At 38.0% G+C, this 26,727-nt stretch overlaps 1 protein-coding gene across 2 annotated transcripts; it reads right to left on the bottom strand.

The window, feature by feature from the left end:
* Positions 1-826: 826 nt before the first annotated feature.
* On the bottom strand, positions 827-25,089 carry IL18R1 (interleukin 18 receptor 1). Of its 2 annotated transcripts, XM_080601838.1 has the most exons (14): positions 24,580-25,089; positions 23,803-23,970; positions 22,102-22,281; positions 21,489-21,729; positions 20,939-21,055; positions 19,725-19,962; positions 12,832-13,009; positions 11,386-11,539; positions 10,771-10,833; positions 8,397-8,553; positions 8,087-8,220; positions 6,487-6,648; positions 5,045-5,203; positions 827-3,522 (listed from the first exon to the last, which is right to left on the bottom strand). In XM_080601838.1, exons 5-14 carry the CDS (start codon positions 20,985-20,987, stop codon positions 3,122-3,124), a joined length of 1,695 nt encoding a protein of 564 aa, XP_080457964.1. In that variant the 5' UTR covers positions 20,988-21,055; positions 21,489-21,729; positions 22,102-22,281; positions 23,803-23,970; positions 24,580-25,089; the 3' UTR covers positions 827-3,121. The 2 variants fall into 2 exon arrangements, with proteins under 2 accessions (XP_080457964.1, XP_080457963.1); XM_080601837.1 differs by lacking the exons at positions 20,939-21,055; positions 21,489-21,729; positions 22,102-22,281; positions 23,803-23,970; positions 24,580-25,089 and having other exon boundaries at positions 19,725-20,927.
* Between the last annotated feature and the right edge of the window lie 1,638 nt (positions 25,090-26,727).

Raw genomic sequence — 26,727 nt, 5'->3', positions numbered from 1 at the left:
CTACTGACAAATTACTTCTGCACACATCTTCACTTGTTCTGCAACATAACTAGCAAATCTTCTACCAGGTCTCTTGCAGTTCCCTATGTTCTCTAGCGCTTCTGCAAACCTCCTGCTTTCTTTACAATCTGAAGACAGGTGGAAGAGAGAGGATTTGTCCTGAAGCTTGGATACAGAATGACATATTCTACCTCTCATCATATGTATGTAAAGAATGCAGATGACAACAGAGGAACAGAAGTGTTTATAGGAAAAAAAATACTTATGGATATGGAATTGTATGTAGTGTCCATTTGGAGGGACCTCCCTTCTCTGCAGACTTGAGTCTCTCCAGACTTGGTGCAGACACTGACGGTAGCCACACAGGGTAGGGCTCATGGACAACTTAACATTTATAAACCTTCTATATTTCCAGGCCCTTACACAGTGCTACACTATAATACTGGTACTATATATGATAGCCTCAACTTTTCCCTACATATAAGTTAAAACTATCAATGGACAAGAAAACCTTGAAACCCCCTCCCCCCCCGCCTTTTTTTTTCTTGCCTGTATTGTGTTTGATAGACGATAGTCAAACAGGAATGATAGTCAAACAAAAAATACAGGCAGATTATGTTCTCACAGTCAGTATCATGTTGTAGTATGCACAAGAAAGACAAGAATCTTCAAGACTGCTGTCTTACAACAGATCTCCCATTGCTGATCCCATCTGCATCCTTCTTTAGGAAATTAATTATTCCAAAAACTTGGTTGGATTAGGTTTGGGTTTTTTTATTTTTTTTTACAGTACAAAAGAGATATTTTTTGCTCATGGAGAGCAGGTCTAACCATATTTTTGCTTCTTGCATTATGTTTCTTACTAGAAGTACAATTTTTGACACTTACTGCTGTCTAACGGCAGCAAAAACAGAAGCCACTGTTGCGTGGAGGGGGAAATAAAGTTTTATTCAGAGCAAAAACATGTAACAGAAATGCTACAGAAATCACTGAAATGACCCATTACTTCAAACCAACTATCATGTGAAGTCACTTGTAAATTGACATATACGTGATTAGGCAAATCAGCACAACTACAGTCTGTAAAAGTCACATTAGCAGCTTCTTTTCTCTAGAGATTGGCAAACAGAAAGCAGGTATTTCCAAGCCCTGGTTAAAGTCAGTAATTCTGGATATAAGAGCACTAAAAACAACATCTGGCATTAACGTAGACTTAATTTCCTTTGTCTCCTTTTACCAAGGCATGGGCAGTGAGGATTAGCTATATCACCTCTCCAAGCTGAGGTGGGGGAGTTCACAGAAAATCCAATCTTGCTTTATAATAGCTGATTCTCATAGAGGGCAGGCTCAGTCCAGAGCTTTAAATAAACTCTGTGCACTCTTCATATTCACATTTGACAATTTATGTTGTTAGGCAATGTGTTGATGACAACATATGAAAAACAATGTGGCTGAGGAGCAAATGTAACATATTGGTTAAGTACCAGGAAGGTTACCACCATTTCTGTTAGTTTTATGGCCAAGGAATGGAAATGCACAGTACAACCACTGGCACTTCTGAAGTACGGGCAATCATTAGTCCTGCTGAAAAATGTTAAAAAGGAAACATATTAAATGTTAAAACAGGAAACACTGGTGGAAAAGAACTGAACTTTGAGAAAGATTTAGAAATATAAAGGCACACTTATCTACACAGTAGAAACCCTCTTTGGTAAAAGCTTAAGGTGGAGGAAGGCTTTTGCCTAAGTACCACAGTTAGACAGCTCTTCAGTTGCATGACAGAAATAGGGAGACCTCTTGGAGCTGATATGAAGGACACCAAAAATGCTTGTCTTATTCCTCTATTCCTTCTCATTTGTGTGATTAGGGGATATTTGAAAAACAACAAGGTATTTCATTCTCATAAATCCTGAGACAGTTGTAACATCCATCACTACAACTGTATTCTCAAGAGCACCAAGAAGATAACAGGGCTGCATGAATTAAGTGTCAGTATCAAAGATATATCTCCTCAGAACTAGCCTTAGTTGAATACAAGACAGTGATGAGAGTGGGACGAGCCTTGATGGTCTCCTAGCAAAGTGACTGAAGTTCTTCCAAAATAATTTTCCAATACTTGTTCCCCATTGGTATTAGGAGGAAACAGAGTTCCATTGTTTCCAGGAACTTATATGTCCGATTGTCATCTTCTGCCAGGCAGCTAATAGTGACAGAGTATGATCATGATTTTGAATGGCATTGCTAGGTTTATTATGGAAAATAATGCTAGGTACTGGTACTAATGTTCTAAAGGGTTAGGAATAGATGTTTGTATACTGAAGAGCTCATTTTTGCATAAATCCTCTGCAGCTCTCAGCTGAAGGTAGCTCAGGATATGACGTAGATATTGGTGTCCGTGGACAAAGTACTATTAGCTCTATCGCATTCCTCTCTTAACTCTGCCAAAATGACAATTTACAGTATTCTCAGCTAAATTAGAGGATGAAAGAAGACTTTACCATTCCTCCAAATCACTGCCACTTAGCTCGTCTAGACCACACACAACTCAGGAGTGAATGCAGTTAGCCTGACTAAACGTCTAATTCCTTCTATCCTTCCTTGTCTCCATTTTCACTTGACTTTTCTGCTCAATGTTGCCTAAACCCTATATGCCAAGCTCCCTAGGGCAGGAGCCATTTGGGTCAGAACCCAAGCAGGATTCTTAGGAAATACCAAAACACAAAACTGAGAGCATCTAAATCATAATACTTTGTAAATACTGATAAATTCATTGAGGGGTCTCAAGAAGTATGCAAGTATAACTAACGTCATTTTACAAGAAGGAAAATGTGAAACCAAAAGGTTATGGGTTGTTCTTGGTGCCAGGTGTTAAGACCTATACAGAATCAGAGTTCAGCTCCTTGTGTAGACTACTGAGGAAACTGTCTCTGGAATAGCATTTAGCACTGGAATTAACATCATCTTAGCCACTGTGACGTTTCATATATTCTTCTTTTATCTCAGACTTGGCCTCTAACGAGCACTATCTCCCATATTAAAATAAAATAAGCACAGTTTGTGTTTTCTATTTGAATTTAGCAAAACTGGCAATTTTCTGCAGCATCTTCCGTCTCCATAATTGCTATATGACTGCATTACAGTCACAGCCCCCAGTCCATGGTTGAGTCCCTTCTGAGCCTAGATCTAGATTGTTACAGTGCCCTTTGGTGTTTGACTTGGTAGGTTTCGCTGGCATCAGGTACCGAAGGTTCTTCCAAAACCTGGAATTCACAGGAAGGGATTTATCCTTTTTCCACTTCACAACCCTCTTTGATGGTAAAAGAGACAGTGATTCTGGCAAGAAATTGTAGTCACTTATAGGCATATATTCAATTAATATGATCTTAGTTTTCCTTTCAACTAGTGCTTTATGTAGTCCACTCTCAAGTTCATATATGGCTGTGTCAGAAATGTAGTTTTGGCTCAGTACAATGATTAATCTTCGACTTTTATCAATGAATGAATGGATATCATCAACAACAGCTGCAAATTAAAGATAAATGTGTTATTAAACTAAATTGAAAGGACAGGCATTGAACTGATTTCCTTTGACAATTGCACATGTACCAAAAATATTCCCCTTATGAAGTGACTGCAAGGAAACATCCTGCCCTTAAGAAGAGATTAATGTGCATTACAGATCATGAGTCTGTGAAAATGAATCCTCACAGGGCCAAAGCCTGTTCTCTGGGACAGATAAAAAAATACAGTCTCCAGCTACCTGAGACAGCTGTCTGTCAGTAGTCACATGGACTGAAGGTGACAGCAAAATTTATTCTTCCTCCAGCCAGATGTCTCTTTGTTCTTTCATAATGGACACCATTAGAGAGATTCCACACAAAGTCACCAGCAGCCACCTGAATATTCAGTAAATCTCAGTTTACTCCTTCCTTTATTTCACTGAATCCCCAAATCTATTGCCAGTAATCCAAGGCTGAGAAGACCATCATGTGATGACAGAATGAGTTCTAACTCTGTCTCCACAACCATGCGACAATGAGATCTACAGAGACAACAGGTCTAGAAAACGTGCCTCGTAGGGACAGAGAAAGCAAACTGTAGTAGTAACACGATGAAGAGAAAACAGAGAGGAGAAGGAGGCTGGCAAGGGTATTGCAATATACCAATGGCTCCTGTAAATAGAGGGAAACAATCTGTTTTCCATATTCACAGTGGATCAAACCAGAGAAAAGGAAATAAGCTAGAACTACTGCAAGGAAGAATCAGACTGAACGCTTAGAAAAGCCTTTTTTAACACTCAAAATGGATTGGGAAAGTTATGGTATCTCTCTCAGGTTAAAAGAACATGTCAGGAAAGGACACATGAAGGGAATATCCTGCCTTAGGAAGGAGGGTGATTAAGCTTATTGCTCTGTGTTTTTAACAAGGAAATCCAATTCTCCAAATAGGCCTTCAAACTAAATGGAATCCCCCAGTATCTTTTTTTTTTCTTTCTTTCTTTTTAAGCATCTGTAAAAGGCCATTAGTAATATAGGGAAACAAAATGCCATGTTCTCATGTATATTTTCTTAACCCTATGGCTCCCACTGCATTCAAAACATGCTATCAACTGCCAGACTGAAGACACAGACAAACATGTGAGTTACCTGAGGATCTGAGTAACAGAACCATCAACTGCTCAGTGCAGTAAGCATGAGTTCAGACATAGATACCTGCCCTCAGTAAAGCAGAGCAAGAGTGCTATTATCATGAAGCACATTACGTTCTCTGTGTTCTCACCCTGATTTTCTCCATGATAGCTTTTTCACCTTATCTTGAATGTGTAATTAAAGGTATGTGTGCATGTATATAAGAATTCATAAAAATATATAAAATGTATAAAATGTGTTTATGCTGCCTTTGCATGCAAACACAGCCTAGATAAAATGAACATGTAGCATTTCAATGCAAAGAACTTCTGTCAGATTTTCTTCTCACTGCAGATGTTCATATATTCATGAAAAGGATGTGTCTATTTAATGACAAGAATAATCAATACACTTACCTCCTCCAGGAGAGACATCTCTCTCAAATATACATAACTTGTACCCAAAATTTTCTTCTAGTATCATTGGTAATATCTTCAAAGCAAATTCTCTCTCTTCTTCACTAGTAGAAGCACAGTCTTTCAGATAAGACACAAAAGCATCATATTCTTTTCCATCTGGAAAGAAATCACCAATTTTTTTCTTGTTGGCAACCGTTAGAAATACAGTATCTGATCCACCATTCTGGCTTACAAAATTATTGTCTCAGTATCAAAGCATCCAGAAACATCTTCCTTATTACAGACTAGTATGCTCAACATGTCTGCAACTTGATAAGAAAGTTATATAAGTTCTATTGCCCATTTTCACAATTATTTTACCTTTAATCTAACACTACCAAGTAGTCCTGTAGAACAGGTACTGAAAAAATAAGCTAATTTATTATTTTAATGACTTAGAGTTATAAGAATATTCCGTGTCTGGTCATATATTGGCCAGTAATTTATAAACATAAAATCCAAGTAAGACCAATTTAGAAACCAGGCTTACCACATTAAGCAGTCCAGGCTTACCACATTAAGCAATCTCTAATTGAAACTTGCAACAAAACTGTCTGGATTGATACAATAACACACATAGTTTTGAATCATAAACTATGCTTCTTCCCTAGCATGAATGGAAAAATAAATAATCCTGGCAGGCATAAATGACATTCACCCATTACTGAGAGAACTCCAACCACTGCAGCTCATTCAAGGTATATTCAAGCAGATTTAGAGACTGAGGAGGTCTAAGGAAATCAGGTACACATACACAGCAAGGTTTTTTTCACTACAATTCTCAGAAACACAGTCAGAGAGTGAAAATTATACCCAGAGTTAGGTAATTGTCAGGCTTGCTCCTTAAGTCAAGGTCCCAGCAAAGTTGCTTGGTAAAACACTGGCAGTGTACTCTCTTCAAGTGCATTTAGTGACAAACCTATAAACACTGCAATGACCTCTACAGACAAGGAAGCATTTTAACCTGAAGCAGAAAGGCATCAGTTAGGTGAAAACAAATTTGAAAACAGAAACAACAAATGGTCTGTCAACTCCAGGGTGCTCATCCTCCCTGCAGATAGATTACCTGTATACTTCCACACATTTGCCAACAATTCTCCAGCTTCTGTGATGAAGAACATTGTACAATAAAGCATGCTGGAACAGCAACCAGCTATGTCCCTTCCACTGTCTGTTCCAGAGGCAACTTCCTGACTGTGTTTGTCTGCTTTATTACCCCAAGGTGGATAACACACTAACTTGACAATCAAGTTCTCTTTCACATATTCTTCGCTGTTTCTACTTACAAAACTCCTGGACTTATTTTGCCCCTTCCTCTGTAACGATTGTTTTTTAGAGCCTACCAGAAGCTATTTTTTAATCAGCACTCTCTTTCAATGTCAGCATTAGCCAAGTCATACCTCCAGCAGTGTCATCTCTTCTGCATATGTTCCTGTAAAATAGAACTAAGTCTACTCTGAACATCACACAGACAACTGTCATGGCTATTACAATACACGGAAGTAGTACAGCAAGAATCATTCCAGTTGTAAATAGGTGCACTGGCAGATCTCGGGTGTTTCCTGTAAAAGAGAAGCCCAGGAAATTAAGGCCTTAACAAAGAGTATTATAGGACAAGATTAATTTAGTAAATTGCATGGCAATTTAATGGCACCTTAAAATTACCCAAACTGAAAAGTTTGTGTGAATACTTTCCTGCCAGTATTTCAAGTGCACACGCATCCCATTCATCCTGAGATGGAGAAAAACTACAGAACATAGATTACTCTAAAAACTGGAGAATTAATCTTGCATGTCTGCGCACATTCTGCACACACATAAATGAGATGTATGTGGGATCAATACCGAGACTACAAGTCCTCAAAGATGTACAGCATCCCAGACTGGAGGACTATACTGGGTCAACCACTTTTATGATGAGTTCTCTTCAGGATCTCTATAATTTTGTGTTATTCCCTACCCTTCTCTCAGCCCATCCATAACAGCCATTCATGACCCATTTAATCTCTTTGCCCAAGATCTTCTTTTGCTTCTGTCTCTACTCTCTTTCAGGCTTTTTTAAAGATTTATTTTACTTTTTTAAAGATTTATTTTACTTTTTTAAATTGATTTGTTCTATTATCCTCCCCTTTTCAATTCCAAATACAAGTTTTTATGTATTAAATCTTTGTGAAGTCCTCTGTGAAGACATCATGTCGTGCTCACTGTAGTCTGTATTTCATTTGTTTTACTATGTACTACATCTTTTAAGATTGACTAATCTATTTTCACACTTACAGAATTAAATATTTCCTCTCAGCAAACCTTGGAAAGGTCTAAGAGAGATGGAAAACAAGCAGAGAATGCCCATTTGCCATGAATCTCCAAGCTGCATGGACTATAGATGTGAAGTGTTACTTCAAAGTAGAGTTCAGCTTTCCAAAGCTAGAAATATAGAGTCCCTGACTCTACCTTTCTAAGAAATTATCAACCAAAATGTGTGAGGCATTAGCAGGAATATCAAAGATTACACTTTCCATGAAAGAAGGGAGAAAAAGAAAAAAAGAAAAAGAAAAAAAGAAAAAGAGCTGCTTAATAAACAAAGTGGCCCAAATAACAGACACTGGGCTGCACTGAGGTTTGGGTAGTCAACCCGGATAATCCCACCAATGTGATGCACTGGAGAGCACAGAGGATATTTTATCATGGAATCTAACAAACTGCTGCAAAGGGATCTATCAGCCAGAGCTTAGCTCAGCCGCCCCCAGCTGTATCCACACCACCATCAGTTTAACTGTGGAGCCCTCACACAGCTGATGTAGCAGAAGGAGCAGCAATCCCTACTGCCCCATCTCAGAGCACAAGGAATTACCCAAAGAGCTTGTTAAATCAAACCCCAGAGGAATCAAGGTCTTTACCAGCACACACACATATCTGGATCAGTACCCTGCTTCCTCTGTTGAGAGGCTGGCATGATTAGTAATTAAAAATAAGAAATGTTGTTCATAGATTATACCGTACCTTTCTTCAATTTCACTATTTTTATTTGCACTGCTTCATCAGCTTGCAGCTTACAGGTGAAATTGTGATGCAAGTCCTCATCTCTTACTTTTTTAATCCGTAGTAGCCTTGTGACGTAAAACTTGTTTCCCAAACTGCAACAAGGAATGGTGTTAGCAAAACTATCTGCATAGAAATCTACAATAAGTTGAGAGGCAGATTTTGAGGAAAAGTTTGTAGAAGAACCTCAGACATTTTAATGAGTTTGCGGTCCATAAAATGCAGAAATTTATCACACACAACAGAAGTTCAGTATTTTCTGGAAACCTACTGTAATTTTTTGAACTCTTCTTCACATATCAAAGGGTCATTCTTGGGGATATCTGAGCATTTTTCTGGAAATGTTTCATTAATCAACCAGTAGAGGCTGGCATCTTCTTGCATATCGTAACCCAAGAAACCTGTGCAATTGAGTATCTCTCCTTTACCTACACAAAGCATAACATAAGAAGATGTAGTCAAAAGTGTCATTCATGTTCATAGTGCAATAAAATGTCAGCTTTCCAGACCTCATATCCAAGCAGCTGTGTTCCCTTATGGGCTTAATAGCCCCTTTCATATGTGTGCCATGGTGGCAGTGGCTTTGGCAACCACGCACAGAGCTCTGTTGTACTCCACTACAGAGGGAGAATCATCCACACTTTTATCTCAGATTAGCTGTAACAGCCAGAAAAGTTTAAATAGGTCAAAGCATTTCAGACTTCAGGGAACAAAACTGTGTGCTGCAGACAGAAAATAGGAGAGGACAACCCATCACCAGTGCCCCAGGGATGTAAAAGTAAGTAACTGGTAAGGGGAATTATAACCAATTGATGATGACAGCTAACCCGTATACTACAACGTAAGAAGTAACAAAACCTGCTAGCACCCATGCTGACCTCTCCCAGAGAAATTCTCATCCCAGCACCACACTTGGAATTCAGCATAATCCTGGATGCATGAATAATTAACTTAGCCAGTCAGCTACTCCATACCACTCCAAAACACTATTTGGAAGTGTAAAGGAACCATGCCTTAAATTCTGGTTAATTATAAGAAAGAGCAAAAGTAAAAAGACAACAGTGCACATGGGAAAATAAAGGCAAAGGTCTGGAGCTGTGGAGTGTGAAATCTGATGATCTGCAAGGCATTTGAATTTAAACACTGTCATGGAAAGCTTATCCTGAGGTTAGCTAAAACATTACATCACCATTTCTAGGTTATGCCAGCACCGTTTCCAGGGAACACATCCAGAACACATTTCAGTAAACCACAAAAGCCACACACTAGTTCTTGTTCAGGACACTATGCACAGATGCTTTCCAGTAAGTAAGCCTGTCCAGGAATACTCTGAGAACATACATTATAAACAGACTTCTCAAGGTTTAACAGGGTGGATGCTTCCAGTGAAACTGCTTAAGAATCTTTAAAGCGAGGTCGAGCTGAAAATGTGGCACCCTTAGATTTAGACCTTACAAATCCAAATCCAAATCACAATTGTACAGATTGAAACATAGACCTAGAAGAATATTATCATCTACCTTGCAACTCTAGCTTTTTCACTGCGCACAACAGCTTTTTGTTTTTTTCAAGGAAACCCTATAGAGCACCATCCAAACCATGAAGGGTTTGAAATTCCAAAATTCCCTTCTCTCTCCACCATGCCATCAGTCTGATCAGCCATCAGGTAGTTCAATGATCTTACCAAATGATCTGATCAAAGTATATAAGACATAGAAGACTTATGGTTCATAATCATTTGATGCTGAACCATGTTTCCGTGTAAGGGTTGGGACGAGCAGAGTAAGTGATAAGAACTGTGTAGGAACGGTGCCCTGGGAGACTGGGAGACATAAGGCGATGTAGGATTGGGGTGTTGGCATTAGAAAAAGGACCTACTAACTGGCCTTTGTGAGATGGAAAGTAAGCCAACATCTGGTGTCTTAGCTGAGCAAATGAGATACACATATGAGCCACAGAGGTGATGAATATGTGTTTGCAGAATTGTGCAGGTAATCAAATTGGAGAATCCCTCAAACACAGGAGAGCAAAAATACAGGTGAAGTTATATTCTTAAGAACTATATACAGCCTCTTGGATGCTTTGTGGTCAAAATCTTGGATAGTTTCCAACACTGTGTGAAGCCTGCAGACCAAGTTATCTAACCTTTTCCCAGCTAGTCAAATTTTTGGCTTTTGACAATAAGACAAATTCTTTGAAGCAGTAATAGATCTGCATGCTTGCATTGCCAGGACTGTCATCCCTCACGTTTCTCATTTCTCTGCAGCATGATGTCCTTGACTGCATCAAATATTAAAGAGATTACTTATTATTGTTGCTCACTGGACAAACCAGATATCTTTCACACATCATTCTGTGGGGTTTGCTGTCTAAAAAGGGAAGTCGTGGTTTATCATCACTGTCACTTTCTCTTGCTGGTCATAACAACAACCTGATCTTCGGCCTCTGTAAGGGTGAACTTAATGTATATCAATCATAGAATCCACTAAACAAAACATAATCAGATGTGAAGATGGATCAGATCCAGAAGGGTACACAGACAATTCGTTCAATCAGACTTAACTAGACAATCAACTATAAAGAGATCTGAACAAAGTCATATATATGATGCAGCTAAAATAAAGATCCTTGAACTAATTTGGTACCTATTTCTGTTTCAATTTCTTCATTGCGTCCAACTATCTCCAAAGTGACAGCCTCTGGTGCATCTAAAAAAAAAAAAGAATTACTGATATTGAAGTAACAGCTTTCTTAGATTCTACCACAGTAAAAATGATGCATTTGCTTTACTTCTAAAACAAACCACATAGATTCCATTTGATTCAAGGAGGAATATCTGGACCTGTCGTTACCAAGCAGCTTAAAAAGCAGTATATCCTGTTGAATTTTTTGCATGTGCATACGTATACATACACAGTTTACAATGGTTGGAAAGGCTCTCTCACAAAACTCTTAGTAAGTTTGTATGACTTACAGCAACCAATTTTGAAAAAATTACAACCAACTTCAGGGAAGACATACTAAATAAATGTTTCCAAATTGGTAATGTGTAATGTAAACTTCTGCTTTTTATTTTTAAATTATTGCAAAATAGATCAGATTTCCATATCTGATCACCTTTATATATTTATTTATTTATCAAATAAGTATAATTAGGAGATAATGAACCATATCCGTAAACAAATAAGTTTAGCAGGGAATTTTTTCCATAGTAAGGAGAACCAAAAGCACCTTTCAAAGTTTTCAGAAAGTTTTCTTACCTTCTTCTACTACCAGCTTAATTGTACTTGTGCTGTGGTATATCCTTCCATTATGACTGATCAAAATTTTACAGGTATATATACCAGAGTGCTGAACTGTTAAGGTTTTAAAATCCAGTTCCCGTTCTGTTTCATTTTCATAGTTCTTACAGTCCTACAACAATAAATCCAGAAAATATTATTCTGTAGCAAAGATATATTCAAAACCTTAAAAAAGACAAAAATTATTTTTGAAATGAATCTTCACCATCACTCTTTTATTTTCTCAATGACATCTACCTGACCCAAAGGAGGGGGGGCCCAGTGTTCAGTCATGGTCATTTAAACACAACCTCTGAATATTCAACCCACTAAAAGTTGAGAGCACTGTAATACAGTTCTTGTCTAAATTACCTTAGATTAAGAAGGGAAAATGGTCACTGGTGGGATCAGGGAATGAACATTTCCTGGATGCATACATTTGTTAACAAGCTCTTGTACAAAAGGCATATGTTACCATCCTTCTTTTATCTCAGCTTCAAGTGTAATATGAAAGCTTTCAAAAATTTCACCCAATCAAAAACCCAAGGATATTTAAGTCTAAGGATGGCTGCTTCACCTGTCTCATACAATATTAGTCATAAAAATATTAGGCATCGATACAGTCAGTCATGAGAGAGGTCAGTCTAAGGCACGCCCCTTTACTGAGGAAAACATATCCATCCATGGTCCTGCCCTCTCAAGGACAAGGAAGGAGGGCTGTGTCAGGCAGAATACAGATGCCAACACTTAAGACACCAAAATCCTTTCCTGAAGATGATTCAACATGTACATGAAGGAATGGTGTCGGTTACTCCAAGCAGGACACCTGCAACCCACGGAGAGGAATAAGGAGCACTGCTCAAGGTGGTGAGTAGGGACAGGGCGGAAGAAACCTAGTCAGGGTGCTTAATCCAATGGCTGAGCACACCAACGCTCAACAGTTACAAAAGCTTATACAGCTATTGTCTATGCCCTGGCAAAAACTGGTCCAAAGAAGACCAATGATTTGCCTAAACTGAACAGAACTATATCTGCTACATTTTGGAAAAAATGTTCAGGAACGGCAAAATTTAAAAGTTTTTCAATTACTTTACAAGCACATGCCAACTGTAAAAGAAATATCTTGGCACTTAATTTAATGTCAGAATAATACATACATTAACAAAGTAGCTAAATCAGCCAACAGATGTGCACATCGGATCTATTACCATTCCAAACTAACAGTAATTTCTGATTGCAGGTTCATTTTTCTAACAAATCTGAAAGCAGGTAGAAACTTTCTTCTCTGTATCTGTCTAAAGGCTTTTTTCACCAAAAACATGAGAAATTAAAGTATTATAAGATTTGTAGGTGCTTCTAGAAATCTTTATAATTCATTTTTCCTGCAGATGTTTTTGATCTACAGACAATGATTTGAGCAATTACCTTGTACCATGTTACACTGTCATTTTCATTGACAGACAAATCACTGCATTTCAGTGAATGACCCGTTCCAGCATTTTGAATTTCGGTTGTCAAATGATTTTTGTTGAAACAGCTGCTTTTATTCCTTTCAAGCACATTCAAGGTCCACTTCTGAATTGTGAAATTTTGTCTTCCATTGCTATGAAAAAACATTTGTAAAATCAGTGTTAGGAGCTTTTTAAAGGATTGTAGCTCAGTGAGCTATAGAGCAAAACAAAAACAAGTTCTTTAATACATCTGTTATGTAAAAAATATATCATTAATGAACTGATTATTTACATTCCCCTTCACTGCTTTTCCAATTCCAAATGCATTATTTCTCACAATGAAATAGGTTATCCAAACTAAATCATCTATCACAAAACACTTGACAATAAAATTATATCTATGAAATATAACAGTATATTCCATATTTACCAGAACAAAAATTTAACTATCTGTGGCATCAGATATATTTACAAGTGAGAACAAAAGAGTTTTAGTAGCTTAAATCAACATGTGATCTGGCAGGTTTAATCTCTTATGCTAAGGTTTAAAGCAGTAACTAAGAAATATGCATATATATTTTAAACATAAAAAATAAAACAGGCTACTGTGCTATTGTTCAAAAAGTCACATTTTTCATTGTTTGATGCTGTGTAGATAATCACCAATATTTTGGAAATATTTCCAAACTATGCAATTCTCATGAATTAGTTAATCACTTCTGGATTCAAACATGATACTTCTGGATTCAAAGTTGACACTAAGATGAGTGGTGCAGTCAATACAACAGAAGGAAGGGATGCCATCCAAAGGGACCTGGACAAGCCTGAGAACTGGGCCCACATGAACCTAATGAGGTTCAACAAGTGAAAGTGCAAGGTGCTGCACCTGGTTTGGGGCAATCTCAGACATGAGTACAGACTGGGAGAAGAACACATTGAGAGCAGCCCTGCAGAGAAAGACTTGGAGGTTCTGATGGACAAAAAGCTCGACATGAGTTGGCAGTGCGCTCTTGCAGCCCAGAAGGCCAATTGTGTCCTGGGCTGCATCACCAGAGGAGTGGCCAGCAGGGTGAGGGAGGGGATTCTGCCCCTCTGCTCTGCCCTTGTGAGGCCCCACTTAGAGTACCGCGTCCAGGTATGGGGCCCTCAGCACAAGAAGGATGTGGACCTGTTAGAACAGGTCCAGAGGAGGGCCACAAGATTGATTAGAGGGCTGGAGCACCTCTCCTGTGAAGAAAGGCTGAGAGAGCTGGGGATGTTCAGCCTGAAGAAGAGAAGGTTCAGGAGTGACCGCATTGTGGCTTTTCAATGCTTAAAGGGGGGTTATAAAAAAAGACGGAGAGCAACTTCCTTCTTGGGCAGACAATGACAGGATGAGGGGGAATGGCTTTAAACTAAAAGAGAGGAGATTTAGGTTAGATGTTAGTAGGAAATTCTTCATTCAGAGGGTGGTGAGGCACTGTCACAGGTTGCCCAGAGAAGCTGTGGATGCCCCATCCCTGGAGGTGTTCAAGGCCAGGTTGGATGAGGCCCTGAGCAACCTGATCTAGTGGGTGGCATCCTTATGGCAGGGTATGGGAACTAGATGATCTTTAAGAACCCTTCCAACCCAAGGTGTTCTATGATTCTATGTCTGCCCAAGAAGTCATGTTGGAAGGGATTAATCTCTTTTTCTCTCATTCTCTACTGATCAGAGGTCTACAGTTTAATGGCCACCCCAGGTTGATGGAAAAGCCATGAACTCTTTCTTCTAGAGCATGTTCATCACATCCCATATCTATAAGAAGTCAGGTGAATATGCTCTAAAAATGCCTCTTCTGACTATCTAGAAGCTGAATGTGATCATTCAGGTATCTAATATATTCTATTCACATATTTCCCTAATGACTCAGATTATAGCTGTGAGTTATTTCATTGCCAGATATGTCCAAATACATGGCTACAAAGGGAAAAGAACCTGAAGGTGTTTGGGCTTAAATTTGGCAAAGTTAGTCTCACTTTGGCAAAGTTAGGGCTTAAGAGAAAGTAATTTTTCTACCTGTAAATTAATGGGCGAGGTTTTACAATTAATGCCTAAAACTCAGCTCTCATTTTTACTGAACAAACAGGGTCTGACAAAGCAAAAGTAGTAATCACAGAACACTTCCTTCTGGTGTCAGACATGTCTTCATAAATACATTTGAATCTTCCTGCCTCCAAGAAAAGAAAAAGGAATTGCTCCTAGGAGAACTGAAACAAGCAAAGAACTATTTCACTGAAAATGGCTAAGGGACAAAGAGGTTGAAATGGAGGAACAAGTCTGACAAGTGTATCAGCTTTCACACCATTCTCATGTGATATACCTTTTACTGTTAAAAGAGTCAGAAGAACCATTACAACATCACTTATATGATGAATTTAGCTTGAGATTTCTTTTTTTTTTCCTTTATGAACTCCCCAAAACAGAATTGCTTTGCTCACCCTCTTCACATTGCAGTCCTTTTTCAGCCTGCAGATTCTTCTTCTCCTTACTCACTGGAAGTATTCATTATTCATAGTTGCAATTGACTATCTAAATCTAAACATGGTGGTTTGGTTTCTTAATCAGTTAACTGCGGTGTCATAAACAGGAAAAACCTTATCAGAACATTTCCATCAGAGATGTATTCACAGTGGGTGGAGTCCTTCTCATCTGTTCTTCAGCAACGCATTTACACATTTAAATCGACCTACACACCACAGTCAGCAGTGGGATAACACTCGGTAACCTCTCAGAGTGCAGTTTACACGACCTATTTTACAAGTTTGTTTTAGGACAAGATAATCTGTGCCCCAGAGAGACTTCTCTCTCTCCATGACAATAAAGGTACCTAAGGTAAATAGCTAAGGTGAAGTCATAAATATTAGTTCCAATGAATTTCACCAAGTCTGTGTGCTCTTTTAGACATCACACTTGTATCTGAATAATGCTGGAGATGCAATTATGGATCTGGCCATAAAATAAATATAAGTTTAGCACCTAGATTCAGTAAATGGAAGAAAATGATCAATAAAGCCACATGCTCTCCTCAGCACCATCACTCCATAGAGGCTTTTTTCTGTCATTATTTTAGTGAAATCACTTCAACAAATATGAGGATTTCAGCCAAAGTGGATCACGATATTCTAGCTGACGAGACAAACTCTGGCAAGGACCAACTCTCTGGAAGGTGACAAAAACATACCTATGCAAAACTGAGATGAATTTGGCTTATATAATTTCTACTTGTCTGCAATATACATGATTTTCTACACCACCAACAAAAAATACATTACATTGTATTGCTTAAACTGCTAGTGTCTGAGCTGTTATATTCCTGTCTCAGTCTTCACTTGCTGCAATTCTTTAGGGATACTTTTGGGGCTACAAAACTGGCTGCTGGCTTAACAGCCTTTCAGCTTCACTCATAAAACCCAGCAAGAAGGAACAACAAAAAATAGCTTGACTCAGGAGAGATTACAAGGAAGTGAAAGCCCTTAGAGCATATAATCTGAGTTTACCATAAAGACTGCATACATATCCAATTCTGCCATCCCTTAGTTACTTCACTGCACAAACTCAGTGCTGTATTTCTATCTACATCAAGAAAGTGACAATCAGCCTTCCAGTGCACAATATTATGTTTCTCTCTATTTCAAGTTCACAAACACGGAGCAGCAAGATTTTCAAGTTCACAAATACAGAGCAGCAAGATGACCTGCTTTTTTTTGGTTGGTTGATTGTTTTGGTTTATGGTTTTTTTTTTTTTTTTTTTTTTTGGACAACCACAGGATATGGGTTATGAAAACCCATATAAATTAGAAATCCTGCCAAATATGTGTGACAGTTTTTCTTCTTACCACCCCCACACCAAATACATATGAAATCCTTCATTTTAAAGATTTTTTGCTGAACATGCACACACTCAGGCTTTCAGGTGAAGTCTATTAATTCCTGAAATAACGGCTGAAGTCTACTCTACTAAGCAATGTGAAAACACATCAAAATATGCATCTTTGGCTATACATGCTATGTCTCAGCAAAATACTTCTACTTTAACTGTAAAAATTCTTATTCTTCTTTAAGTCAAAAATATAAATAAGTGGATAATACATTATACATCATTACATCATTTTCACCTCTTTCTTGTTGCACATTGTCAGTTGCAACATAGCAGGAAAAAATAGTTTGCAAAATCTGTCAGTGCTGTGTTGTCATACACTTCCTGAAAATCTGCAGTAAATTGGATTGACACTTTGTTCACTAAAACTGCTTAAGCAGCTAAAAAAATAATAATTCCTATATTGTTTACAAATTATCATATATAAATTAAATACTTGAAAATAAAATATATAAACAAAACTATCTTAGAATGTCTACTTTAAAACAAAAGCCTATTATAAATGCTCTGAAACAAAACAATCTCCATTCTGTCAGTCTTACTAAGTCTTAAACCAATTCATTAGTCCACAATATTTTCCTCTCCATAGAGTCTAATAAAATTCCTCCTTCACTGCAGGAAACTGATTCTGAAAATAATCTTCTATATTTGCTGAAATGTAACAGCTTTAATATGTTTGCCAACAGTGGGAACCAACAGTTAAAATAATCCCCAAATCCCATGAAAATCCCCCCCCCCAAAAAAAAAAAAAAAAAACCACTTATGCATATTATTCCAATGGCCTTCATTCTGCATTCTGATCCTTAAAAAAAAAAAAAAAAAGATATCCGTATAGGTCTAACAGAAAGATATTCTAAATAAATAAATAAATAAATATTGTTTCGGGCTGGTCAAAATACTTTATTTCAGAAACTTTTATCTTAATAAAAGTCCCTTTTTTCAAAACACATTTTTATAAGATAGTATCATAATATAGTGTCTTAGAAAATGAAAATAGAGTTTCATAACTGAAAATCAAAACTCTTAATTGCATATGAATACTTTGATAAAATCAAAAACTTTCTTTTTTTTCTGTTTCTTGCTTAGACGAATCAGGAAATCAAAGCATTTCACAAAGGATCAGACATTTTTGTGTTTTCTAACAACTAATCATTTTAAGAAACTTTATCCTAATATTTTTACTTGGGGTCTTTTTCCCTCATCTCCTTCTTCTAAATATAAGACTTTTTCCCTCAATATTGAGTTTATATTTTTATCATATTAGTTTTATATAGTTCTTGTAATTTACTGTATATTTACTACCATTATTCCAAATTCTCAAAAAAAATCACAAAACCACAAGTATTGTGAATTAAGGTTAGGGTTATCACAGCTTTCCTCTGCTGTGCCTTTTTTTTAGACTTGTTATGATAACCTCCTTTTGTAGCCTGGTGATTCAGATATGCTCCTTGCTCCATGTCAGAGCGTGCATTTTATCCTGTTATTTAGGTGCTGGCAGTAGAGTGAGTTTTCAGATTTAATAACTTTTTATCACCATATTTAGTGAAGTCACTATATGGATGACTGCTCAAGGCCATCAATAACGTAATAAAGCTTTAATGCCAAGTTCAGACTTGATATGAAATGTATAGGTCCATGATAACCCACAAGCCTATTATCTAACCCCAAAGTACCACAGTTAGGCAGCTGACTTCACCTCTGCTAATTTAGACGGATCTGTACCCAATAATATGCTAAATCTGTACTACATTGCAGAACAAAGTGGCCAGACTACCACAGTCATCACCCCCAAGGCCAATTCTGTTAATATCATGTTCAACATACATTAGGAAATTTTTTCTCAAGCTTTATTTACTAATTGGAGAAAGACTGACCTGCCATTAATAAGAAATCACATACAACTAAAAGAAATATTCATGTGTGTCTTTGCTCTACCAGTAGGCTTTTCTTTTATAGCATTCAGCATTTCAGATACGGTGACTCATTACTTTTAAAAATAAAATCAATACAACAATAATGATACATGGAAAAATATACCATGAGGTTTTCAGTTTCTAACTTGAACATTAACTAGGTAACAGATTAACAATTGAAGTCTAACTTAAAACTATATACTATCAAAATTTGTATGCTATGTTGCTGGAGAAGTGTGGATAGCATTTTACAGTATATGAAGCCCCATAACAGCCAATAACCTTTATGAACCAGGCAAGAACCTTAAAAATATTACCTCAAGAACAGGACAAATCATTACATGAAAAATAATTTGTTTAAAATGAATTGTTACTTCAAATGTAAATCCTGAATTACAGTTGTTGTGCAAGTTCGTCGTAAAAACTTCGTACAACAAAACTTTGATCTAGTCCTTCTGTCATTCCTCATGATCAAATGAGGAATACCACCATCAGTTGAAGCCCACCCTTATTTCCGCTTTTGCCTCTTGATGTTCTGTGTTGGTAAGGAACCAAATACAATGATTTCATTTGTTCTTTGAACAGCTCCAAGCATGACAGGCTGTGCAAAGAAACCAGAGTTCAGCTATGTCACCATTACCTTACTACATTTGATTTACTTGGCAGGCCTCACTGAGTGAGTTCCACTCAATGGGGTAAGGAAGAACAGGTCTGGTTGAGAGGACAAGCAAATGTTTCCTTCTACTTGGCCATTGACAGAAGGGTTGCCTATCTGTCATTGTGCTTAGAGAATCAGCCATGAAACAGCAGAAATGCCACCTGTTTTATCAAAAGTTTACAGAACCTTTAAAAGGCTGTATCAGCCTGTAGAAATATGTGTGTATTATGGGTCTGTCTGGGTGGTTATTGTGAAATGACGTGGAAAGTGACACCATAATTGATGTAGTTCCCTGAACTTCCTTTGTATAAACGCCACGAATAAGACAAAGACCAAGACCATCTTTATAGACAACTTAAAGGGCAGGATGTTGTTCATCCACTTCCTATGTACCCACCTGTGAGTGACAGAGTAATTCCCAGAGTCGCTGAGTTCAGCTGGCCAAAACTCCAGAAAATTCATTTGGGAAATAATTCTCTGTGTTTCCTTTATCAGCTTCTGCCTTCCAGCATTTTCTTTGTACCAGTTTATTGTGTATCCTTCTGTCTCAAAATGTAGCATCGACTCAGGAAAACAAAGGAAAAAATATTCCCCTTCTAGTACATCAATGGAGGCACGAAGGGGACACAACTTCTCTTCAGAAAAAAAAAAAAAAAAAAGGAAAAAAAGGCTCGATACTCTTTCATAAAATGCCATTAGCCTGACTTTAAAGTGACTTGCTGTGGAGTAGGTCTTTTATAAAGTTACTTTCTTTTAGCAAAGTAGTTTGGCAGTATTTATTTGTTCCAGCAAAATTTATTTCAGTCTGAGACCTCAGTTGTCCAAGTTTTCATTCTACCTTACCCAAGCAAAACTAGAAGGTATAGAAAGATAAAAAATGGACATTTCCCTAAGATTCTTTCATGTGGGTCCATAAGTGTACAAATCCAATGAGCACAGTCGGTAGAACTTTATAAAAAAGCAGCTGTCACAAATGGAAGGGGGGAAGGAAAATGTATTGACTTGACAAAGGTGGCTAATCCTCAGAACTGATCAACTGCCATAAAAGCAGAGATCCTATGAATTAACATGTACATTTTCTTCTTAATTAAAACTAAATCGTTACATGGTAAGATTTCTTAAAAACTTCATATATTTTTAGAAAATTTCCCTTGGAACAAGGTTCTATGTGAAAAATTTAGCCTCAAAGTCTGCTTTTTTAATCAAATTTTCTAAATGTACCATTACGCGTGGAAGTCATATAAAATACAGAAAAGGAAACATGGTCTAGTGCAAATATTCAAGAACAAAATATGCCTTCAGTCTCTTTGTCCTAGAGATTATCTCTCTTTAGCAACCATTCTGACTACGCTTCTGAATGTCTCAAAAAGAATCGTGATCACTATTTTTCTTGCTGTGGCTCTCCATATAGCCATGCTCCCATACAACATAATCAGGTGTTTCCACATAGCAACTCGGTTCTATTTATTTAATAATTTGTTACTTTGGACCAAATTTTCCAAGTCTGGAACTGGTCTAAAGTTTCACCACTCTGAGCAACTGTCAAGAAGGTGTCATATATTTGGCAAATATTTTAAAGGTTCTATGGCTGAAATGAGGATTTATACTTACCCGTGGCAGATTCAGTGATAAACATTACTAAAAATATCATCAGAGTCATTTCCTTGAGTTAATTCTCACTTCTCCAGAAAAAAAAAAAAAAAGTGATTTTTTCTTGGTTCTGAAAGCCTAAGAAAAACAGATTCACAGATCATCACAAGTGCAGTGAAATAGACCACTCTGAGCACTGAGAGCAGTATTACTAATGCCTGTTACTGAAGAAGGCTTTCCAACTGGGAAGTTACTCGTTTTTATTTTACCAGGTATTTTTATGTGCCAGGCAACATATCTATATTTTCTTTGGCAAGTTTTATTCCAAATTCAGAAAGCAATGCACACACACACACACACCAATAATAGTACTAGCAGGTGTTTTTTTCTGCTTTTCTTAAATAAGAAAACAGCTCTGATTGGGTGGGCTATTTTTTTGTTTCACTCCAGTGGATTTTGTACGGTCTTCTCCCTCCATTTTCATGTTCACTAGAGGCCCTTTGTACTCCTGAGTAAACTGACAATCATATAGAAGCATCTAGACTTAGATCCCAAGCCAGTGAACACCTACCAGTGAGCAGGACAGTGCTTTTTCTTCTCCACAAACAGTATGATCTTTGCAGGACTGGACCTTAAAGAAACACAGCTAACAGAATCTTCCATTGCACTTCAGGAGAACAGCAGAATGTGGATGGATCAGACATCTTGGTGTCTAATTTTATCCTGTTGGAAAACAATGAGGTCTACAATTTTGCCTCACGTTTTCACCTACAGAACAGATAAGTACCAGTTGACAGTGTTCTTGTTCCCGTCTAGGGGGAGAAGATAAAGAAACTCATTTTCAATTGTTCTTTCAAAGACAAACACGAAACTTTACTAAATAAAACCAGTGTGGAGTATCTCTTCTGAGATTCGTCTGAACGGCAGGTTAACAACCAAGTGCAGAGCCAATCCTAAAACCGTGCCTCAGTTTTGCTAACAAGACAGACAGCTTAGATGCGTGATAACCTAAGCTCAGCCAAGACAGATGTCCTTACTCAGACACTTACCTGAACGTGAATATACAAATAGGACACATACTTAAAAGAGATATTTCACGGAGAGCTGTCCAAAGTAATCTCTTTTAGCATTCCCTTTCTTTGGTTTTACTACATAAAACTTGCAATTTGAGAAGACATACTTACTGTTGTAAGACACCTGCCTGAGATTTATGATTAGAAACTTCCTGCGATACAAAACAGCAGCAGGCTGAAGTAGGCTATTGCATTTCAAGCAATATTCCAGAATGACAGCAAGGTGTGTAGCTCCTCTCCCTCTCTTATTCTCTCCAATTCATTACAAGTGTGCCACCATCCCATAAATCACTGTAAGAAGATGAAAGAACTGTTTCACATCCCCTTTTTCAGACTGACTGGTAGACAGACCCCAGTTTTGAAAGCAGCTAAAGAAGCAACTTTAAGGGACCATACAGTAAACTCCTCAGACCTGGTTTCGGTTCCCTTCTACACATGGAGATTCAAACTGCTACACTTTACAGGGAAAGAAGGCCCTATGTCTCTGTTTTCATTTCTTGAATTTACTTTACTAGCACATCCAGAAGAAGTACAACTGCTACAGACCATGAAACTACGATCCGCTACATAAGGATAAAATTACATAGCATCAGATGTTAATTCTAAATCCCATTCCTTGTTGGCACATCACATCAGCACAAAATGGATATTTCAGTGAATGCAGAGCAAAGCCCTTGATTCTTTGAATAGGGATTAAAGAACAAAGTCTTACGCAAGCTACTTAGTGATAGCCAGGTTTGAGATTGGTGGGTACAAATAAACAAGCAAAACACACAGCCTTAGTCTTACTCTCACACTGCTATAGAACCTGATCAATTTGTTTGAAATTGTTCTACTCCAGGCTAGCAGTATTTACATTTGAGCAATATGGTTTGCAGTATTCTTCAATGAAATACCAGGAGGGAAAACGTATAGTTTTTGGTGACATTCAACTACTATAAAGATATTCTTCAAGGATTGGAATAAGATCTTTTATTATCAAAAAGAAATGGGGAGATAATTTAAAAGGCAAAGATTCTCTGTCTCTGAAGGAATACAAAAATATTCAATGGACAAAATGCTAAGGCAATAGCAGCGAATGACAGTTTCAAAGACAAAAGTAAAATAAAAGTTGTCTATTAGTTGTCTAAAGTGTCAATAGCTTTAAGCATGTTTTTCAAATTTCATACATGCTTAAAGCTACAGTTGAATTTTTAATTATTGTTTCCTAAAAATCATTATGCCATTGTGAATCCAACAAAATCTTAAAACAAACTGAATATTTTAAATTCTACAAACTGCATTAATGATATCTCACAAAGTAGACAACTGAGTGCGTTTAATGATCATTAACTTTGTTAGGAAATTCCTCATTTTCCTGGAATGACCAGGGGACTTCTGAATGAAAGGGTGCTGATACTCTTAAGTGATCTTCAGTTTGGTCAAATCACTCATTTTGATCAACTCTTTTGGAAACCCGAATTTCTACCCAAAGGGTTGTGACTTCTTTTTTTATAAAGAAAAAAAAAAAAAAAAAGAATAAAAAAATCAGGTTCTTCTGAACCTCAGATTGTTTGAACAAATGTTTTGGGGTCAAGTGAGGAAACCACTGATCTTACATCTTTAAGGATGGCTTCTTGTCAACTTAAGTCTTTTTCAAGTATGACTTTAAATATGCCACAAGTCAAATAAGATTCATGCAGAAAAGCAAAAAAGATCTAGCAAACAGTTGTCTTAACCTTAGTAGGTCTAAGCACTTTTCAGCCAGGATTTCTAGTTATTGGTTAAAATGAAAATTTGCCTACGTTTCAAACAACATAAGTGTTTACTTACCATGCAGGTTTTGTCAGGTTGAAAGTAGATGCAGAGGTAATCTTTCAAACTGCAGACAGTCACAACTTGTACTCAAGAATCTTCTGAACCTTCATTCATCACAGAAACAGAGAGCGATCACTCTCAGTAAGCGAGTCAATGCAAAGACAGCTCAGTCTGAAAAACCTCCTGAAAAACCAAGAGCAGAATTTGTCACTTTGAACTGTTGACTGCAGGGAGGAAAATGGAAAAGGTAGAAGTGAGAAATGTACTTTTACAAGTACTGATTGGAAAAGTATAGCAAACGATGAATATTAACTTTTCTAAATGAGGCATTTGAGGGCTGACATATAAATGGTTTAGGAATCTTTTTATTATTTATTTATTTATTTATATATTTTTTTCTCTTCATGCCCCAAAGCTACCTAGGGGAGAAGGAAAGGGCCAGGGCAGCCTGGGAAGGGGGAAGACCCTGTAGTGCCAGTAAGGGGCTGCTTAACGTAATAAGCCCTTTCAAGGGCTAAATTATACTAAATTATTATAAGGAAGAAGCACGTCAAGGTCCCGGGGGGAGGGGGGGGAGCGGGCCGGGGGGGCCGTAGGGGTGACAAGCAGTGCTGGGGACGACGGCGGGGCGATGCTGGAGCCCCCCAGTGCGCACATCCCCACGCAGAGATGCGGCCAGAGGCTCCCCCGAGGCGCGTGGGGTGGGGGGAACAGGGGCTGCCCCTCCTGGCCCTCGCCCCCCAAACCCCGCCGCCCTTCCCCTGCCCTCCTCTCGCCACCCCCAGACCCTACCTGGCTCTGCCGGAGCCGCTCAGCACCGCTCAGCACCGCGCCGGACGGGTTGGAAGGGGCGGGCAGCAGCGGGGGGTTCTTCCCTCTCACAACGTTCGTGGGAGGAAAGGGCACAAGAAAGTGATGGCTTTGGTATTTGTAATCGAAACGCCGCTTCCTCTGCTCTTCTGCTGAACGCTGGCGGCGGGACGCCTTTCCAAGAAGCGTGATGGAAGTAGGATGGAGCTTTAAGGACGTAAGCTAAATACATATTACGCTAAAAAAGGCATCTTTTTATTTCTGCTACAAATTCCATCTCCCCCCTCGCTGGCCGTATTGAGGATGGATGCTGAAAAGCTGATACGCTGCAAAGATTTATTTTTTAAAAAAAAAAAAAAAAAGCAAACCTCACAAATTATGACCTGCAACAAAAGAGAAAAGGCAAAACACGCAATCCTATAAAAGATCTACTGACACATGGATCTGATTCTTTGGATTCACTGCTGTCTTTTCTGTGCTAGCATCCGCTTTTGGGGGTAGAGTGATGCAAGGTTTCAAGACACAGAACATTTTATAATTCCATTGTTGTGAAAGGGGTGTGGGTAGTTACCTCTAAAGAAACCCTTGTGCCACCAGCTGGCCGGTTTTAAACCAGATTTTGGTCTGTTGGAACTGCGGTTCCATCAAGGATTTCTGACAGCAGCGTTTCCTGTTTAAGTGCTGTTCCAGCGTAAATGAACGTTTGACACTGCTTACTTCACACAGATTTATTCGATACTTACTGTGCAATGACTCATTACACTTGTAAATGAAGTTATTTTGATAGCAGCAGAAAAGTTTTCATCCCCTCAGAATTTCTTTTATTTCCAGGGGTGTCGGAACTGGATGGTTTTTAAGGCCCCTTCCAACTGAAACCATTCTGTAGTTCTATGGTTCGGCTTCAGAAACTTGTGTGGTGACAGCCACCCTTTTTTTCTTTTTCCCCTTTTTTTTTTCCTTCTTTTTTTTTCTTTTTAGTTTTTTCTTTTTCACCCAGGACAGAATTTCCCAGTAACAACAGGAGATGTCACTTTGGAGGTGAAATGAGCAAACTGCACTAAAAAAGGATGGGATTCCACAGAGCCGGCAGTTTTCATATTTTGCTGCTGAGGTGAAGCAAAGAAACCCCAGAGAGTTTCACTGCCTCGCCTCATTTGTTTCCCTCATCACAGATTTAAACAATATGCATATAAACACTATCAGACTGTTTGCTAATGTAAATCAGTGCAACTTTAGGAAAGTCAGCTGAGAATCTGAACTAGTGTAACTACTTTTAAAATGTGCACAAGGTGCTTCACAGCGTTTATTGTTCTTATGTGGTTGATTCTAAAACATATATATAATGCATATATTCTAAAGATGACAATGATTTTACATGAGTCTGAAAGCAATTTAGCAGACAACAAATAAACTGTATGGTCAAATATAATCAGTTACTTACTTTGACGAGCTAAGCCTTGATAATGACAGTTTGGAAACAGCTATTCTGTTTCATTCGCTCTTTCACAACAATATTTTCCATTAGTTGTTCTCATATTCATTTGCTTTTATATCCTTTTAAAATGCTCTTAAGCTTCTGAACTTTCAGCTGCATTGCAGAAAGCACCGTGTTCAATTATCCCTTTCAACTAATGTCATAGCTCGCTCTGAGATGTATGAATGTACACAGATGGAATCAAGTTTACAATTTTTAGCTCAGAATAATACAAGTTTTAATGGAGAAGTAATAGCCTTGTAATAGGGATGTAACTCAATAATGAAAACAACTGCTGCTCAGCGTGTCACCCTGCTCATGATGAAAGTGCCATGATGACAATGGAAACACACACTAATATTGAAAACAGTTGTTTTTTTTCTGTGAAGCTTGGACTACCTGACCAATCAGCTGTGGAAGACCAGTTACTTCTCACAGTTTTTCATATCTTACTTTTCCATCCACCATACATAACACAGAGGTGCTAAATGAAAACCTGAACTGTGAAACTGTTTCCGTCATAAATAGCAACACATCCAGCTCTTGTCATCACAGTCTGTGTTCTCTGAGTCTATCTGGTCTTTCTAAATCTACCTCTGATATATCTGCATACCAGCCACATTAATTCTTAGCTGACATTAAGTTATATTCCATCA

Source organism: Anser brachyrhynchus (assembly GCF_964034855.1).
Source record: "Anser brachyrhynchus genome assembly, chromosome: 1".
Lineage (NCBI taxonomy): Eukaryota > Metazoa > Chordata > Aves > Anseriformes > Anatidae > Anser > Anser brachyrhynchus.
Note: the sequence above shows the minus strand (reverse complement) of the source record. Positions and strands in the feature narration are given on the sequence as shown.

Excerpts from the sequence above, each read along its gene's own strand:
- IL18R1 (XM_080601837.1), bottom strand. The coding sequence starts at position 20,023 with ATGGCATTTTATGAAAGAGTATCGAGCCTTTTTTTCCTTTTTTTTTTT. Across the intron at positions 6,649-8,086 it reads AATAGTGAAATTGAAGAAAG|GAAACACCCGAGATCTGCCA; the intron begins GTACGGTATAAT and ends TCTCTTTTACAG. Across the intron at positions 3,523-5,044 it reads AGATGTCTCTCCTGGAGGAG|CTGTTGTTGATGATATCCAT; the intron begins GTAAGTGTATTG and ends TTTAATTTGCAG.